Source organism: Leptosomus discolor, chromosome 1 (assembly GCF_034619465.1).
Source record: "Leptosomus discolor isolate bLepDis1 chromosome 1, bLepDis1.hap2, whole genome shotgun sequence".
Lineage (NCBI taxonomy): Eukaryota > Metazoa > Chordata > Aves > Leptosomiformes > Leptosomidae > Leptosomus > Leptosomus discolor.
In genome coordinates this window covers 115,582,339-115,602,439 of record NC_141391.1, presented here as the reverse complement: position 1 = coordinate 115,602,439, position 20,101 = coordinate 115,582,339, and the positions used below count along the sequence as shown (strand labels likewise).

Here is a 20,101-nt window from a genome sequence, read left to right as displayed (position 1 = left end):
TTCAAAGCCTGAGAAGTTTAACACTTGCTTCTTTATGCTCAGCTATTTATACTTACCGAGAACGGTAAGAAAAGCCTTGGAAGTTTTGACAGGCATAGTAAATAAAGAGCAGGTGTACTGCCCTTCATCCGACAGAGACACATCACTGACACTGATACTCAGTTCATGCCATGAAGCTCGGACCAGCTCAATTCTGTTGTCCCTCAGAGCTGAAAAACAAAAATTCATGTTACAAGGTAGGAAACAGCACATGAACAAAGTGTGGTATGTTATACAAGAGGCTCTGTGAAGTAGCCCTGTGAAATCATGCCCTAGAAGACAGGCATATGGACACAGTTGTCTTTATGCACAGTAGTTTGTTTTCTCTGTGGAATAAAGTACAAGAGTTTCAGCAAGTTTCCGAATAGAGTACTGACATGTATACAAACCGGCAAACTAAGGGACTTCAGTTACCTTTTATCTCCCTCTGAAAAAAACAACACTGAGTTTGACTTCTGCCCCCAAACAGCTTTGTTCAGTGTCTAAAATAACTCCTTCCTAAAATCATTTTCTTTTTCATGTATTTACAAATGTGGGTGAATACTGTGAATTCCATTTTGTCTACTAAGAAATTATTCAACTAAGAAGCCTAGCATTGCATAGCTTGCCTACAGATTCTTCTCATGTCCATTAATACTCATATCAGATTTCTTGAATGCTGTAAGGGAATTTCTTATTATGAATATATTGAAACTTCCACTTCTACACGCATATATGATACATTTAAAGATTTAAGGTAATTCAGTATAGTGGCTTCACTTTTTTGATTATGACTAAAATTTTGATCTTCTATCAGAAAATTCTTCCTAACAAAATTTTGTTTGCCTGAAACCACTGAGGGAAGAGGAGCAGGTAGATTTACTCAAATTCAAAATGTCACTTTAGCTAATCCTTTAAAATTTTGGATATTTTAAAGCCTATATTTAGATTAACCCTCATTTTCTATTGAAAAACAGTCAAAACATTCCCAAACGTTGCATTTCTCTGCAACAAAGCTGTTTCAGGAATGTACATATATTAATCAAGCCTTTCCACAGCATAGAAATACTAGTATCATAAGTAAGTAAACACTGTAATTCTCCTAAGCAAACAATAAAAAAAGCCTCTGTAACTAGAAAGTTTTGCTGTATACTTCTAGATTCAAATCTTTGACCTGACAGTATTTGAATCTTCAGCGAGTGTGTTTTTACAGTAAGCCTCTGAAAGTCAAAAGTAAAATGGGACTATTGTAATTACTGGGAGAGCTACACTTCAATTTGTGAGAAGAACTAAGATGTTCAAGTCCCTAATGCTGTTCTCACCTACGTCTTTCTAAAGTCCCCAAAGACTCTTAGATTTATTTCTCCTAACATTTATATCTTCCAATGATAAAATCACTAAATCTAGATGAATCTGTCCCACTGCAAGGCTCTCCAAGTGCTGTCAATACAGGAAGATTTACACCAAAATAAGCAGCTACAATGAAGATTCAGCAAAAATGTCACTTAAATTTGTTGTCTTCTAAGGCTACCATTCAGGTTTCTTTACAGTGATCTCAAGCTGAATTTACTGGGTTGGCCAGCTAAAGCTTATTCTCTGCAGGTCTGATGACTGAAAGGTGACAGTTTAAGTAGACCTAACATGCAAGCAGGCCATGAACTGCTCCAAGGCATATCGAAGTGACTGAGACTGTGTGTAATGGACACATTCCAAACATAACTGAGACATCTTCTGGCCAGCCACAGCAAGAAATAAATAATTATGCACTACTATATGATATAAAATGCATATAATGATGGAAAACAGGTGAAATATTAAAGCAAACGGGTAGGGAAAACAAAAGCCACAACATGAAAAGCTGTGTATATACCAATACACTGACATAACGGCCAAGAAAAACAAGCTCAAGAAAACAAATAGTGCATAGAAGCAAGCTTCTACCAACCCAGAACAGCAGGCAAAGCTGATGACTGGCTTTACTAGCCAAAAGTCCTCACAACAGTGAGGCTGCTGCTATCTTTGAGGAAGTAGATGGGGATTCAGAATATATTTCTCAGCTTTTCAATTCTAGTCAGATGCAAACTGAGCAGACATAAGAATGGCAGTCTATTTCACACTACTGACCTTTCAAAAAAAAAAAAAAAAAATTTCAAAATGACCCAGCGTTTCCGAATGGTTTGATTATCATACACCAATATATATAATTTGCCGAACAACATAGGAAATACAAAAAAAAACCCCTCAGAACCCCATAACTTGAAAGTGGTGATTTTTGCCTCCCCTTAATCAGATTTAAAAAAAAAAAAAATAAAAAAAATGCACTTTATCATCTTACATTGTATTTTATTTTGTTATAATTTTCAATCGCTACTGCCTGGTGATAAGGATTTATGTAGCTGTTGAAATATTTCCTATACATGGGGCAATGCGCAGCATTTCATGCACTAAAAAGAACTGTAATGAATTCCACTAAAGCACAAATGGTGTAGAGATGATGCCAACAGAACACCATTTCGATCCTACTGGTAGACAGAAACCCAATTGAAATATAAACCACCTGCATCAACTATATTCCTGCTGCTCCCCTCCCTCATTTCCTCCCCTCCACACTGGTTTTAACCTTTGTACAACATAGAAACCTCAGCTCGGTCAATTTTCTAAAAACCTGGTAAAAACAACCACTGATCAAGAGCTGAGCTAAGATGTCCCATGTTTCAGCCTGGAGTGAATTTTTATTGAAAGAACAGAAAGAAAGAGTTTTGTAATGGAAATACCAACACAGAGCCTTTGCGAAAAATGCTGCAAATAGCACTGACATAATACTCCTTTGCTAGAAAGCTGTTTGTCAGAAGCATTTTTCTAAGTGATAAATCTAAATGCAATTAATTACCTGTGCCATCAATTTCCAACCTAAATATCTATAAGCTTTCCCGTCTATGCAGATCTGAGAGCAAACCAATGAGAACACTCTACTGCTATCACTTAGACAAGGCTAGCACTTACGTGAAGTCTTTTTAGAATCTGATTTTTGAACTTTATTCCTACATCTATGTCTATATCCTTATCTATATCTGTTTAGAAAGACACCAATTCCTCTTACAAAATTGATAGCTGTGATGGATGCCAGAACTGTTTTTTTTCCATGTTATGCATATTTTGCTAAAAGGGTGAAGTTGGATCAGAGAAAAAGTGGCTGCCTACCTGTCTCGTCCTGGCTCCCACACTCTGGGGCAGGGGGAATGCTCTGGGAGGGGGTGACTGCTCCCTTGGATAGCAAATGAACAGTTGGAGAAGCCAGGAGTACTTCTAGCCAGCTAGCAATCTCCCAGCACGGAGAGTGAGTGGAGAAGGGGTCTCACGTGCAGGAGAGCGTAAACCCTTTCCAAGTCTTGTTGATGTGGCAAAGAAGCCCGTGGGACTTGAACAGAAGCCAGCTACTGAAAGGTATCAACTGGCAAGGAAAAGCTTGAAGGAGAGGACATACTCCTCAAGGAGCTAGTGGATGGGAAGGAGATTTATTTACAATACTCTGTACTCCATCTCTTTCAGCAGATCTGTGTTCTACTTGTTTAAAGAGCAATCTCATCTAGTTTATTATTCTCTGTTTAAAGTACATGAGCTTCAAAAGCTTTCTGTAAGGTTTTTGATTGCTGGCTCTTTGAAGTGAGAATTGCCCCAAACAGGGCAATTTTACCACAAGGTTCAAGCCAGCTCAAGGCCTTACCATAGCAGCTTAAATAAAGTACCATAAAGTAAAACACAAACTGTTCCCTCTTATTTAATTAACAGCTGAAACCAAAAAGTAGACACATATGGGGACATTTTGCATGAATCTGGAGTTTGGTACACACTAATAAATGGATTTCCTGTATAATGAAATGCCCATGCATTGTTCAATACAAACAGCAGTAAATATTTCTCGCTCCCCACAAAAGTTAACAGGAAACACCAAGCTTCTTTTTAAAGTGTCTCATACTAAAATACAGTTGCTGTATTGCACTCAGGTGACTGTATGTAGTCCTCCACTTTTCAAGAATATTATACTAATAGCTCCGTTAGGATTCCAAGGGCAGTTTCTGAATACTGTTTATTGCATTCCAGTAGTGACTAGACAGCCCAGGTGAGCACAGAAGAGAAAGCTTTGTCCTTAAAGACTCTACAAGCTCCGTCCTCTCTTGACTTGCATGGTTTCGCAGCCTTGCTCCTACCTCCGCCTGCTCTTTCAGAACCTCTTCTGGAAGCTCACTCTTTTTTCACCTTCACTTTGTTATAAGCCAAACAGACCTTTTTGGCCTCTTCCTGGGGACTTTCACCTACATTCCTGAACCATTACCTTATCAATACTTTCCACACCTACATGTTTGCATGATACAGAGATCCTAGAAAAAGGGTAAATAAGCTGAATATGTATTTGACTTCTGGGAAATAGACCTATGCCAAAACAGTAACAAAGTATACCACCACTGATGTCTCCTTCCTGGATTCTTATGTTGCAAGAGCTTAAAATAAATATAAAGTGCAACAAGAAATGTAATTGCATAGCAAATTCCAATATGCCTTAAGTACATTATTTCCGTTCTCTGTAATTCCCAGGCACATATGAGGTAGTTAATTTGTAAGGTGTGAAATAATTATGCATAAAATACCTGTTCCTGAGCAGACACACTTCATTTATTTTACCTGTCATTCTCTTTTTTTTTTTTTGTGGAAAAGATTTTCTTTCAGAATGTTTTCTGACACAGAAACAAGCAAGCTTGTTAATTTGCATACTTTAGGTTATTATCAGTAAAGGATACAGTCATGTATTTCAGTTGCATTAATAAGCAGTTGTTGAGACTGATGACAGCTGCAATAAACTGGTCTCCTTGTTCACAATCACAAAAAACTGTATACTTATTTTTTGCAAATAATAAGATATGATCACATGCAGTCATGTAGCCAAGTCCTGGAATAGGAATTACATCAAAGAGAGAAAAGAAACTTAGAAATTCACACTGTCAGGGAAAAAATAAATCCTCATTTCATACTGGGCGGAAAAGGCAGTTGGACCTGTTGGATGTAGCAGCTAGAGAGCAGCATCTCTAACCTTATTTCTCTAGAATAACTACATCTTACTAGTATTTTGAGTTGCATATTTGAAGAATGGGGAAAAACCAAACAACAAAACCCTCAAATCCTCCAGAGTAATCTGGAGATGTTTTGACAATACTAACTTGACATATGCTGCCATCCTGGGATCCACTCAACAAAATTTTCTTCCTTGTGTTAGAGCCGTTCCCTCTGTCATGGGAATAATGTAACCATTAATCGGAACCAGAAAGATTTCCAATACTCTACAGGTCGTGCTAAACTCCAGAAATTTAATACTTATGAAACTGAAACAATCCCTCTGATTTTGGGATTCCAACTTTCTGAATGCAGTACCATCATCAAATCTGAAACAGATTTAAAGGGATTTATATTGTGTTTCCGGATATACTTAGATATACTTGAGAAGGCCTTTTGCTTTGTTCCTAATGAATTCAATATACCAAGATGCCTATAGGGATGATCTACAGCACTCACTTACAGTTGTACATCAAAATCCGTCAGGCCACAGACCACCACCACCAGCACCAGGGAAAGAAAAAAAAGAGACAGAAGCGGAGTAAATGGAAAACCCCAAACTATTATTGTTATTCTGTGTTTAGACTTCTAAGCCTTCATACTTCTTTTCAAAATATTACAATTGTTAAAAATTCACGTACTTATTAGTCTGTTGCTGTATTAACAGTTTGCCATTTCCAACCGATAAACAGTTATTCTGTTGATGCCTAACCTATCTAGTAGGTACTTGCATAGTATATGAACCCTTAATATTTTAAAAATTCTCAATTATTTGTATGTGGAAAGAAAATCCTTTTCCTTTGTCTTTCATTTCCAGTCATGCAGTTTGATTACTTTCATACAAGGAGGGGTACAAGGCTAGGGTGGCAGTGTGGATATTTAGCAATCCATGTTTTCTATTTCTGCATGTGGTGAGGCCATTTTTACCTTTCACTGGAAATGAACTCCATAGAATTGTGTTTGTGAAACTACCACTTTTGCTTTTATTACTAGCTGGTCATGATTTCCGAGTTCAAAGGTCAGAAAGACAGATGATCTCTTAAACAGTTTAGAGTCATAGCAGATTTCAGTACTGGGACAGAAACCTTGAAATTGCGTTTACTTTCACAGGTAATGCTAAAGTAGAGGGAGAAGCACTTGGTAACATATTAGAAGTTTCTATACAACCTATTAGATTGGCTGACGTATGTACCATTGGAGTCCTTTACGGGTGCCATCATTTCTAAGTAAAATCAGCTGAAATAAAAAAAAACAAACTGAAGGTCACAATACTGTGGACAGATCTTTGGTTAATTGGCTGTGGAACATGATGATTTTTTGCCCATTAGGAAACTGATTAGTAGCTCAGATGAGTTCAAACAGACATTCGAAACAAGGTCTTTCACAGTTCTGTGTCACTCAGATGCTCTGGATACTTTAACTTCACTGGATTTTCCAACCTATTCATGTACTTAATGAATTCAGGGCACCACTGAGTTTCATCGAAGGCATCAAGTAAGTTTTTTGAAATGGAAGAACAACATAATAATCCTTGGAGATTAGTTTTACCTTCATTCCAGTGCATTTCTATTTCTTACTGAACCCTTCTAAAGTATTTGATAATCAAAAGGAAGAAACAACGGGGTCAAGAGGAATATACTTCTACCTCTAATCATCCGGTCATTTTCCACTTCATGCAATCTAATAAGAAAAGACTAGATTGTTTTCAGCTGAGAAATACTGCTGAAATATTTGATTAGCTTATTTAGAGAACAATATTCAACAGCAAGCTGCTTTCTCCTTTTTACATTTTTCAGATTTTTTGCACGTTCGATAACGCATATGTCAAGGATACAGCAAACTCCCTTCATTAGAAGAGGTGCTGACAGTCTCACTAACAGAGGCATTTTCTCTGTGTTTGCTTACTGCCTTGAAAAGGCCAAAGCACTGGGGACCCAGAACCTGTCTGTAAAACATTACCTATTATTTATCAGGCTGTATTTAAAGAACAGCCTTAAGATGTTTATGAGGAAAATCCAAACAGCAAGGTAAGTTCTTCAGTGAAACAATAACAATTCTCCATTTCCCGCAACCTGGGTAAAATAAAAACAGTTTAAGGCGACTTACAACGACTTATGATCTTGAACACAACTGCTAAGCGGGTTTCTCCAACTGCTGCCAACTGACAAAAGGCCAAAACAATTACATGCTCTTCATGAATGGAATAAAAACGATAAAACTTTCCTGCATGCCAGATTTTCTGCACTGAGCTACATTTTCTCTCACAATCATCTTCTATATTGTCTTCAGTTTCTCTCTTTTTCAGAGAGTTCCAGAATTATGGCATATACAAAAAGAGAAGAACTTGCCTTCTAGGCTGTTTATAATGCCTGCTTCTGGTATTAGAGGCACTGCACGTATGTTCTGCTTGTCTTTCGAGAATCATAAGGATGGTATTTATTGTCTTAGAAGGTCTGAAGGCTGCCTGACTTACACATAAGAAATTTAAGTTTCAAATCCTTCCAAAACATACAGGTTTTGAACTATGAAGATGCTTTATTCTTTTATTGCATTGGAATAATGTTTAACTGTACCTCCAGAAAATAAAACAAAAATCACATTAGTCAGGATGAAACGTTGTCTTACAAGGTCTGCTCATCTGGTTCCTTCTGCAATGGGGAATTACAAGATTTCTTATTATACTAATGCAACTGGACATGTGCCACAGCACGGTAGGCTAGAAAATCTTTAAAAATCATACTGCTAAATATGCAGCCGCAAAAATTAAAATTGCAAAATGATCTGGCAAGGTTAGAGATGGACAGAATTAAAATAAATTAGATTCAATAGATAAAAGTATGTGGTAATCTTATAAACCAAGTTGGAGACTGATATTTTGAAAGCAGTAATGCAGGAAAGAAGCCCTGAGGATTACAGAGGAAATTATTTAACTATATGTTCAAATGCAGCACCACTCTAAAAAGATGAATCCTATTCTGGGTTGTACTGATCCTGGCAATTATGGTAAAAGGATAAAATAATGCTACAGTATTCCAAAACTGCATATATCATACTGTGTCATATATTGTAAATTAGAGACAGAAACAAGCTCTCAGTTGGGAAGATAATTTCTGAAGGTCTACTGACGGAATACTGCATAAGTAATACAACAAAAATGAAAATAATACAATGGAGAGCTGTAATAACAGTCCACAACTATCTAAGAAAATACTAATAGAAGTCAGAAATACAATTTTTTTTTTTTTTTGGTATAATTTTGACGGTAATACTGAAAACACAAACCAGTATGTTTCATGCTAAATGAGAGTTCATTGTAAGTGAGAAATATTAGATAATGACATTATTGAAGTAGAAGGGATAAATAAATACTAATCCTCTTGCAAACTAGAACAAAGGCACACAGATTTCCAAGTTTGTTCTTCTGTGAAGACAATATCAGGCAATTTCTCCTTGTGCTACTGAAGTTGACACTTATCATTGTGTTAACAGGACTTAAATGACTGCTGACCGAGGCAGAGTTAAGCTTGTTTAGGTATTAAAAACTGTCTAGCCAAACAGTAGAGAGCTCTACCAAGACAATCTATGTGTTTTAAAGAGCATCAGTTACAGTATAGTCACTTTTTCCTCTTCAAGAGACAGCCCTTTACAGTGACTGCTGGCGGCCCTCATGCAGTGGCTTTAGTCAGCTTTGGATGCAAGGAATCCTAAAGGGTAGGGAACACAGAACAACTTGGCCAAATTTTACACTTCTGGTACCACTGGAAATCCAGTTTCTCCTCAAACCTGCCCATGTGCAAGGTTTTTCGTACGTGTATGCGGCTGACTATGTCTTAAGGAAGCTACAGAACTGAATTATACCTGTATTTCTCTAGCCTTGTAGATGGTGACATTATGGTTCTGCTCATTCACTAGCTAAACTCAATGATCCCATCATACTGAAAATGTTTTTAGTGGCATGAATAAATAATACTCATGGTAAAGTCAAGTTTATGGTATTGCTTTGTATTTCTTGGCAATTCACAGTCTTCTAATTTCTAAAGATTGCAGTCCTGTTCAAACATATTATCTCAGCAGAATTTGGAGGGACTTCCTCACTTACTAATGATCTAAGCAAGATCTCTCTCTAAGTGAGAACAGCTATGAGATGCCCCTGTTCTTTCTGTCCTTCTTGATTATTCATGTAGATACATAAATTAACATTGTTCTTCCTGTAGCAGAAAGCTATATTAGCTGGACATGCAGTAGGAATACTCATTTGTTCTAACTGTACTAAGAAGTCAGACTCCTTAAACTCTGGCTACAGTCAGTGGAGCAAGATAGCTTCCTCCAGAGGCTAATTAAGAACAGGTCACTGCCTTGAAAATATTACAGAACCTGAACAAAACAGCAAAGAAATCATCAATGATTGATGAGTGTCCCTGCAATCAATCTAGCAATTGATTCCAGTACCAATGTAGAGTCAAATACTAATGTGTATGTCAATACTGAAGATATTAATGGTGTTAGTGATGACTCACAGATCTCACTACTGAGGGAACTGAAATATGGAACAAAGTATCAGGAGAGATCTGAGAGGAGTCTAGTGTAATTTCAGAGAGGATTCTCAGAAAGCTCTTTGGTCATTTTAACATCTTTTATGATAGAGCCCTTTGAAGTTTTATGATAGCCTAGCAGCAGACAATCTGCCTCTGAACCACAAGTACACAGATGCTTCCCCTTTTGTAGGATTTGGCGTAGTTTTCCAGATGCAGGTGTGCTACAAAGGAAATTCTCAGTGAGAAAAGGTGATGGAAACAGATAATTAAGGGATTGGAGCATCTCTCATACAACGGGAGGCTGAGAGACTTGGGATTGTTTAGCATGAAGAAGCAGCAAATCATGAACTTCAAATTCAAAAGAAAAAATTAGCAGCAGAACTTGCTAGACCTCTATTTTTCTGAGGAATCTGCTCTAACTGGACATAGTTGGAGAAGAAAGTTGGACTAGATGACCATCAGAGGTCCATTCCAATGTGAAACATTCTCTGATGTTGTGATTCTAGATGTGTTTTGGGTAAAGAATCTCCGTAACACAAAATTCAGGAATGAGACCAATCCTGAAACACCAACTAAAAAACCTTTGGTGGATATTCACAAAGATTAATCTTCTTCAGCTTTCCCTAAGTGACTTCCTCTCTCGTGAAGGCTTTGGATTTGAGTCCCTCAGAAGAGGCTGCCTGACTCTCCCCTTTGTAGTCAATGAAAATACAGTTCTTGTGCAGCTACATTCCAAGAACGTGGTGACTTCACAAGTGCAGCAATACAGTATTTGGAGTCCAGAGTGGTTGCCAGACATATTCACAAAGTACTACGGAATATCATGTGGAAAAATAAAACAAATCTTTGACATAGAACAGCTGCACTGAATAAAAACTGTACTATGAATAAATGTGTTATTTAACAAACAGTAGATACTGACAGTAATAGACACGGGGAATCAGGCTACCATTGGCAGCATTTATTCCCAATATCTGACATTTTCAGGGTCATTCCCATACACCAGATATATTTGAGTATACCAGAAGAAACTTCTCCATGCTTATGATATGTGTCTAGACAAAAAACAGCTGAATGTATCCTGGCTTTTTCAGTTAAACATTTATTGCAGGCATTGCTTTTTTAAGAGTTGGGGAAAAATATTCTTCTAGTTGCTTCCTTCTGCAGTTCAAATTGTAGCAGTAGGTAAAGGATTTAAGACATTAATTTGAAAAGCAAATATATAGAGTAGCTACCATTTACAGCTACATAGATAGAGAATGCTACTTACCCTTCACACTTGCAACAGGTGATTAATAATATTCATTCTCATACTGCACTTTTCTTAACTGGTGTAGTTTGAAGAATCACTAAGAAATCACTGTAACTAACCAGTCTTCAGTTTATTACTTTTGAAGACTAGATTTTCATATCATGATTGTCATACAAAAGGAAGAACTGAGTATTTAAAAATTGTAAGGAGTTGTTCCAATGTTGACTACTTTTTGTGGCTATTTTTAACAGACTGTAAATCACTTAAGCACTAGAGATACAGTCTAAGAAGTACTTCTGAATTTACTGTGTACTACTGAATTGTATATATTGGATCAAGAGTGACTTCCACTTCTGCTTCACAAGGTGCCTGAGACATGGTACAAGCAAAGGAGGTATTTGGCCTTCAGGGCAGGGAATGTTACTGTTCTGTTCCTTGGGCTTGTCGACAAAGTGCCCGTCAAAGGACATTAATTGCACATTTGGATGATAATATGTTCACAGCATCAGATGTAATAAAGAGTGCTGCAGTAACAATCTGCAACACTGGATACATGAATGTTTTTGGTATCTAAGTTATAATATCCCATTTTTAATTATACTGTGTCCTTGATTCCTCCTTCTCTCTGCTCTCGTCACTTCAGAGCTGATTAATTTAACTCCTTTTTACCTAGCATTCAACTACTTTTTCCTCTTCTCCAGGCACAAAATTTAAGACCTCCATTTTAAAAAATACTTAGAAAAATGGACTTCTTGTCTATATACCTGAATCTTCTTTCCCATCTTACTCAACTCCTCGTAGACTCAACAGTTCTGGAGAAATTCCAGATATCAAATCCACTTCCTCTGGCACACAATGATATTTCAACACTACCATGTTCTTTTTTCTTCTGTTTTCCATTTTGCTTGCAAACTCTGTTTGCCAAGTTTGATGCTTTCCTCAGATCCTCCTCTTGCCCTTCTTTAATCACGGTTCTCCAAACTCTTCAACCAAAACTTACTGAATTAAATTTTACACTTAATTTCTTTTCTCTTTTCCTTAGTATACTCAATACATGTTTATCTTACAACAGACAATATTTGTCCTGCCTCACTGATTCAATCCTTTCCTCATTTTTTATTCCTCTTACGCATCATCTTCCTTCCTTTTCTTTGAAATCTTTCCTGACTGCACACATATATGGGTGTCACCAGTCCTTGGAATAAGTGGTCTTTGACTCCACTTGTTCCTCCATCTAGTCTCTTCCTCTTCTCCCTATCAATCTTTAATTGATGAAGAACTCTGTTGGCATCCCTCTTAGTAAAACTTTTCTCATTTTCTGTAGTAAACAATTTTGTTTCCTCTGTGTGACAGATAATTTCTCTATGAGAATGAGGCCGCTGAAAGAAATTAGAAAATAAGAATGGGCTAAACCAATTGCGTACGAAATATACATCAGGAATACTGATTAGTAACTCTTTAAAAGGGAATACTACATAAAATTCATTTATTTCTTTATATTTCCAAATATAAACTCCAAAGTACCCTTTATCTTGTCTGTAACAGAAGTGCAAAAATGTAGCAACCGCAAATTTAAATTACTTTACACTTATTGGCATCCTGAACTGTATTGGGAAGAACGCTGCCAGTAGGTCCAAGGAGGCGATCCTTCCCTCTGCTCAGCACTGGTGAGACTACACCTGAACTACTGTGTACAGTTCTGGGCTCACCTAGTACAAGAGAGACAGGGACATACTGGAGCGAGTACAACAAAGGGCCACAAAGGTGATTAAAGGACTAGAATGTGTATCATACAAGGAAAGGCCGAAAGTACTGGGACTGTTCATCCTGGAGAGGTGAAGGCTTAGGGGGTTCTCATCAATGTTTATAAATACTCGATGAAGGGAGTAGAGAAGATGGAGCCAGGCACTTCTCAGCAGTGCATGCTGACAGGCCAAGGCGTGCAAATTGAAATGCAGAAAATTCAACTTAAGTATAGAAAAAAAAAATTTTACTGTAAAGGTGGTGAGACACCTGCACGGGTTGCTCAGAGAGTTTGTAGAGTCTTGATCCTTAAAGTTATTCAAAACCTGTCTGGACACAGTCTGGGGCAACCTGTTCTGGCTGACCCATCTTGAGCAGGGTGGTTGGACTACACGGTCTTCAGAGGTCCCTTCCAATCTCAGCTATTCTATTATTCTATGATTCCCTGATTCATACAGTTTTTACCTCCATCAGAATACATCAGAAAAATAAAACCAAACTAAGTTTTCAAGCATTGCTCTCCTCCTTTTTGGCTTTTAAGGTTTTTTTCCTTATAATTAACAACTGATATCCTGAATAGTGCTCTGCTGAACTGTGCTGAAGACAACTGTTTGAGGACTATCCATCCGTAGAGATAAGTCTTACCTGGTATTGTTAAAATGTTGACAGATTAATGTGATCTCTTCTGGAAATGAGTGCTGTTTTGAGTAGGCCCTCCCATGAGCATCTTTTCCCAGAACAATAAAGAATTTAAAAACCCTTGATTGCATCAGTGAAAATGTTTTCAATTAGAACAACAGAAAAGGAGGAGCTGGAGAGAAGGGAGCCTGCCAGACATTTGCAGTGAGTATGTACGGACAAGTTCTTGCATGCTCCAGGATCATGTTCTAGGTGGTTGTGATCTGTTCTCAGCTGCTTTTGCTACTTGTAAGATACCACAAGCTTGAGCCTGCCAAAAAAACTTTTGCATCAACACTGAATTACAGTATCATAGTCAGAAATAATAACAACTGAGTTTTAGAAGCTCTGTCAACTTAGATCTTCAGGGTTATTGAAAAGCTCAATAAATTACCTCTGTACCTAGGGTTAACTTCCTCATTGAGAAAGGATGCTACTGCTAGCTAGAAATTTAAAATGTTTCCTCCTCAGACCAGCAATCCCATGGTGTTATGAGGATTCAGCTGGAGCCAAAGAAATCTATTTAAGAAAATCCCTACTAGACAAAAAAAATGAGCTCTATAATCCAGTTATTAAAGGTGCAGTCATGAAGTACCTGCAAATGTTGACTTATTGAGTACGTTTTTGAACCCTCTATGCTTGATAGACAAGAATCATACTGGATTACTTTATTTCTAGGAGGTCCATTCTGAGATTAAGGAAAAAAAAAAAATCAAATCATACAGCACTTACTGACCCTGAATTAAAAATATTTATAAAAACAACTCAAAACACAATAATTTTGTAGAAAAATTCCCAGAGCTGATACTTTCTCTAGTGTTTCCTAAATTCGAAACTTAGTTTTCTCTAGTTAAATCCTGGAAAGTATCACTGAACAGTGATAGATTAAAACAAAATAAAACAATCCCCCACCGCCACCACCAACAGAAAAAAGAAAAACAAAAAAGAACAATCAAGCAGTTCTAACGCAGAAAACTACCAACTACTAACAGAAATAAAACATTAAGTGGATTAAAGCCAAAAAGGGGAAAAAAAGCGCCTTTGTCTCCCTCAATACCACTTCAGAAGATGAAGTTACTTGAAGACTGCTTAAATGCAGAGAAAGGGGAAGCAGGGGGGAGGACTGTGAACCTACTGGAGGATATGGCCCCAGCGTGTCTATCTGGATCCAAGACAGACAGATGAGCCTAGATGAAACACTACTGACTGTGACAGACGAAGTAGGATGGGAATGATGATTACACCACTCTGCAATGTGAATTGCGGTAGCCAAAGCGATATCCTGAGTTATTCTGTGAATGTAGCTGCTGATCATCCATTTTAAAATTAAAGATATATTGTTCCCTGGGAAAATGAAATCAAAGACTTGACTCTGATCTCCCCCATTACAGAACAAATCAGATAATGTAAATCAAGTGTCATCTTGTAAGGTGATCTCTACTGGAATAAATTTGGCAGCCGAGACAGACATGTCAAAAAGCCACTACAACACTCGGGAAGCTCACTGGCACTCTGCACCGTTATTTGGTTTCTGATATTTCTGTCAATTTATTAAGGAACAGTATCTAGCTCTAGTTGTGGGTGAACTTATCACATAAAACTATAGCAAACATCAGAAACATGAAACCCTGTGCCTAAGGAAGACCGTTGAAATCCTTCAGTTATGCAATGACAGGTACCTAGCTGAGTTGCTGAGCTCAAGCCTCTCAGGATGTACAAGAACCTAAGGGCAACTGCCTGAATTCTCCTGGGTCATTTAACTACATGAGAATGGAGGGTAGATCCTGTGTCTGCATCAGGGCAATTAATAAACAAGGTGCTCCTCCACTTATCTTATGCATGAGCTCACCCACTAAACGTTCTCAGGGTTACTTGCTAGATCTCCCCTTGTACAACAGATGCAGGCAAACTGTGATTCTCCAAAAGCTGCCTATACGCTGTCACCCCCAAAATTCTGGTTAGAGCACCCTGCTCAGAAGGCGTAGACCCCAGAATTTCCAACTCACTTGACCATCTGCATGCCATCGCCACCAGACTTTTAGGCATTTGCCATTAAAGGTCTCCTTTGAAACTGTCCTACTTTGTATGAATACACACTACAGACATATAAATATAAATACATATTAATTGAAGCAAAGACTTGAGCATTATTTTCCTACCCACTGACTCATCTTTTTTATGCTTCCTACCGTGAATATTTGCAGGGGAATAGCTTCAGTAAGCGAAGGTGCGAGCAAAGCCCGTTAGGCAAGCGCAGTGGCCAGATGGTTAGGACACTGCCTGAGAAGGCTGGTAGAGCAAAGGTCTTGTTACTGGTTTGTATTAGGGACTGTGGCAGTTAAAAACCTTGACCCTTCCTCACCCATCCCATTAGCAGTGACTGCTCTAACTACCTGGCTACTGGCTAGACCAAGCAGTCTCTTCTTCCATTTGTGTCTTTGTTTCAGTGTGATGAAGATGTGACCTGGTTTAAATACCACCTTTTAGAAAGAAGTGGAGAATCCCAAGAAGCACTAAATATCTCCCTTTACGCTGAAGTTGCTTGTCCAGGCTCTATTCCCTGCTTCAGCTTGCTGTCTTTGGAGAACTCCACTCTTAATTTGTCTTGCTCTTTCCAGACATATATCAGAGAACTTGAACATGCAATTTGAGGCAGACATTTCCTACAGCTACATGTGCCTTTTTGTGGAACCTGTCTATTGCGTCCGTAGTGAGGAAAAACTGTAGTTCTCATTCAATGACCATGCGTTACAAAGTCACTAACAAAAGCCAAGTGTTGACTCTTCAACCTCCCACCACATCTACTTGATTGTTTTCAAAAGCCAAACATCAGGTAAGATTCTTTTTTATTGCATGATACAATAAACGATATTATTAAAGTTAGGTACTGGGCACTAGTTACCAATGCACAGTGCCAAAGTCTATACAGATTCCCCAAGAAAGGTATACAGAATGAACTTACCTATACACAGCTTTTTTTTTTTAAACATTTCAAAGTTCTCATTAATTGCAATATTAATGTAATTGATGCTTGAATGTGTGAGGTATGAAAAGTTCTGTATAGGTCTGACTAAGTGAGGAAGATGTTTATTTTTCTAATTTCTATTTTGGTGTACAGCAGAAAAAGGGTGACATTTCCACAGTTGAAGTTAAAAGCATCTCTTGTCTGAAAAATGGATTCTGGTAACATCAACAATATACAATCTATACATGGTTTGTGTATCAACTCAGGAAAAAATGAGGAAAACAATTGTTAAGACAAACAGCAGACTAAACTAAACCTGACAGGCTTGAGCGATGACATAATACCCTCTTACTCTGTGATGGTGACACAAAAATGCCAAAGGACACAAAGCTGTCAGTCTTGTTGTTTATCTTCTATCTAAGACTAATAAAAGGAGGTTGGTGACTGACAGAACAGACATGGGCACAGTCCTAGGCATACAGTTCGCACTGTGTTTGAAAAATGTATTGATGGTTTTAGGGGTGGCTTATTTGTTATTGCCTTCTGCATTGCCTTCGTGATCTTTCAGAAACTTTTGATTTAACTTTTTTAAAGCTATCATTGCTTGTTTAAATTCATGATTAGTAGTTATAATTGCTGATATTGCAGTGCTCTAGTAATTTATTAATGGTATAGGCTTCTGGGCAAATGTCCAACTTAGCTGAAAACAAAACTAAGTTTTGCATAACTCCTTGGGTGTTATCAAGGTGAATCATGGTGAATAGTAGAATATTATCAAGCATTTCTATTTTCAGCTGTCTCAGAAAGCAAAGCCTAAATACATCCTGCCACATCAGCGCCTAGCTACCAAAAATGGAAGATCATACAAGTCTCTGTAGAGTGCAAGACTAAAGCAGCATCATTTAATTTTAGCACATAAATCTTGTAAGGCAGGTAAAACTACAAAGAAAAGAACAACGAACAGCCCATACAGTGAAGTGTTGCTGAAAACAAGTGACTTATTTGATTATTGCCCCAATTAGTCTGCAGGAAAGAGCTGGTAAAGAATACTCTAAAATGACCCAAGTATCTTTCAGAGTTCTGCAGAACAATTCAATGGGGAAGTATGTGTTGTTAAAAATACAGGAGACAGCATTTTCAAAATCTTCCCCTAAATAAACGTGTGTGCGTGTGAGGATGCAATACCAGTAAAACTCAAAATATTCTGCTTTACTACTCAAGAACCACACACAATTGAAGAAGGAACCCTATAGAGCCACACTGTCTTGAAATTCATTCCTTTCACTGGAGGGGCTGCACTGGCCTGTGCTAGCAAGGTCCACCTTTGTAACTTCCAAGAGATATGTTCTCTTCTAAAAGCAAATACACACAATAATAAGAAGGGCATTTTGTTCCTGAGTCACTCTTCCTCTCACACAGAAACTAACACTGAGAGGCACAATACTGAGGAACAGTATGTGTGTTTCCCCCTGCTCCCCTGCAAAGCACTGAATGTACTCCTGAGAAACACAAGATCTGCCTCTGCTTTGGATCCTGGTTTGTTGTTTGACCTTGTCTGAGTCACTTTAGCTCACTGAGCCTATGATTTCTAACCCCACATGGTGACAGTGACTTTTCCTTTCATCTAACGCTTGCTGCAAAGTGTTATTAGGGTGATTCTGTGAAAGGCAAGGCACCTGAGAAAGGTGGGGATTCAGTTCTCATTCCAGAGTGGACTGGAAAACATTCCTTTATTGACACAGAAATACAAATTAGCTGAGTTTTAACAGCTGTATTCACCTCTCAGTTGCTGAGTGCTGGGGCAGCAGCAATATGGACAGAGAAAAAGTCTTTGACTGGAACAGCTGAACTGAACAGGCATTTCACTATGCTTTTAAGTCCCACTGCTGTATGTCCACATGCTTGCTACTATGGCGTTTGAGACTGAAGCTTCAGTTCTGATCTCCTTACTGACTGCAAATAAGTGCACCCTCCTCTCCCTTATGTCAGTGACTTTGACTGATGACAAATATATTTTTCAAGTTTCAGCAAATCACTTTGCTTTAAGGTTGTGCTTTGGCAGTATATTTAACACTGACCAATGGAGGCACAACAATTCATAAGGTGAAGGATAATCAGAAAACTCCCCTCTCTTTCCTGTATAACAACTGCATTACAACTCAGTTATATATATTATAATGAGACGTGTCAGTGTGCACCACTGTGCTACAGGCACATTATTCCAGCTGTTGAAGTTATTTGTCTTTGGCATCACGTATCAGTAACTGAATCCCCCCAAAGCTCCGAAATGTACACCCTATCATGCCTTATTACTTCAGTAACATAGCAAACCTGTCTAGCCAGTAAACTTAGAAGCAAGTAACTCTTCCTCTATCCCCTTGCCCTGTACTCCATTTGCATGTTTGTGGTGATAACAGAGTATTTTACTGTTATTTCAGGCGCAGGAATCTGCCAATGTTTCAGCCATCTTGTCTTCCCTGGGCCAGGATAAGAGTAAAATATGTGAATGAAATACCTGAGTGGAATAGAGGGGAGGTTTATTTGCTGAAGTGTGCATTAGCTGAACTGCTTCTTCCTGTTGCAGTACAGCCCTTAGCCTTCTTAAAGAGACCAGTACCTCTTACAAGCACATCCCTAGAAATTTTATATAGAAACCATTGCATTTTAATATGAAGATCTGCCCTTATTTTGCCTGAACTTTTTTTTTCCCCAGAAAATAGTGACTTCTTGCTATTGTTCATACTATAATAAAAATAATCTGACAACACTGTATCATTTCAGTCTGATGCATTTAAAGCAGTAACATGATACATTGACTGTCATTTAAATATACAGCCACAATACCATGTCATTACTCCTCTCTCTGTGCCACACTCCGTAGTGAAACTCAGCAACAGCGAAATGAAAGCATTTAGACAAATTTGTGATTTCAAGGGCAGCCTAAAAATATTACAAGATAGCCTGAAAGCACTATGTTCTTTACACCCTGATGTCAGCCTCCTGTCAAAGTAGCTTTATTCCGACTATGAAAAAATGTGATCTTGACCAAAGTAACAATGAAGGGAAGCACTCAGTCAGAACTGCTCAGATGTAATTCCTGCTCCAATACATTCCTTGCGGTAAACAGATTCTCAGATGACATTGGATCAGTTAAGTTTCTACCTCAAAATTTTAAGTGCTTTGCTAAAGTAACATCCTTAAAAATGTTACGATAGTAAATGGAAATTATCCTCACACAGCCACATGCAACACCTTGAAACAAACACTGGTACTGGGAAGAGAATAGCCCTCCAGGAAGAGAATAGCTCACTGGTATTGAGAAGAGAAGCTTCCCCCATGTCCAATACAGCCAATGCCAGCCAGCTCCAAGACAGACCTGCTGCTGGCCCAGGCCAAGCCCATCAGCGGCAGTGGTAGTGCCTCTGAGATAACATGTTTAAGAAGCAGGAAAAAAGACCTGGGCAACAAACTGCAGCAGGAGAGAGCAGAATATGTGAGAGAAACCACTCTGCAGACACCAAGGTCAGTGAAGAAGGAGGGGGAGGAGGTGCTCCAGGCGCCAGGGCAGAGATTCCCCTGCAGCCCATGGTGAAGACCATGGTGAGGCAGGCTGTGCCCCTGCAGCCCATGGAGGTCCGTGGTGGAGCAGCTATCCACCTTTAGCCCATGGAGGACCCCACACCAGAGCAGGTGGATGCCTGAAGAAGGCTGTGACCCTGTGGGAAGCCTGTGCTGGAGCAGGCTCCTGGCAGGTCTTGCTGCCCCGTGGAGAGAGAGGAGCCCACGCTGGAGCACGTTTGCTGG

At 38.5% G+C, this 20,101-nt stretch overlaps 1 protein-coding gene across 2 annotated transcripts in view; it reads right to left on the bottom strand.

Annotated features, from left to right (window-relative positions):
- The window catches only part of CADM2 (cell adhesion molecule 2), a 124,207-nt gene extending 122,904 nt beyond the window's left edge, over positions 1-1,303 (bottom strand). Inside the window, exons 1-2 of one of the 2 annotated variants that reach the window (XM_086462919.1) lie at positions 1,288-1,303; positions 57-209 (exon numbers count right to left, since the gene is read on the bottom strand). In XM_086462919.1, the coding sequence (XP_086319045.1) occupies positions 57-96 (40 nt within the window). In that variant the 5' untranslated portion in view covers positions 97-209; positions 1,288-1,303. Of the gene's footprint in view, positions 1-56; positions 210-1,287 lie in introns of those variants that run through there. The other variant, XM_086462912.1, reaches the window with a different exon arrangement.
- Positions 1,304-20,101: the final 18,798 nt, after the last annotated feature.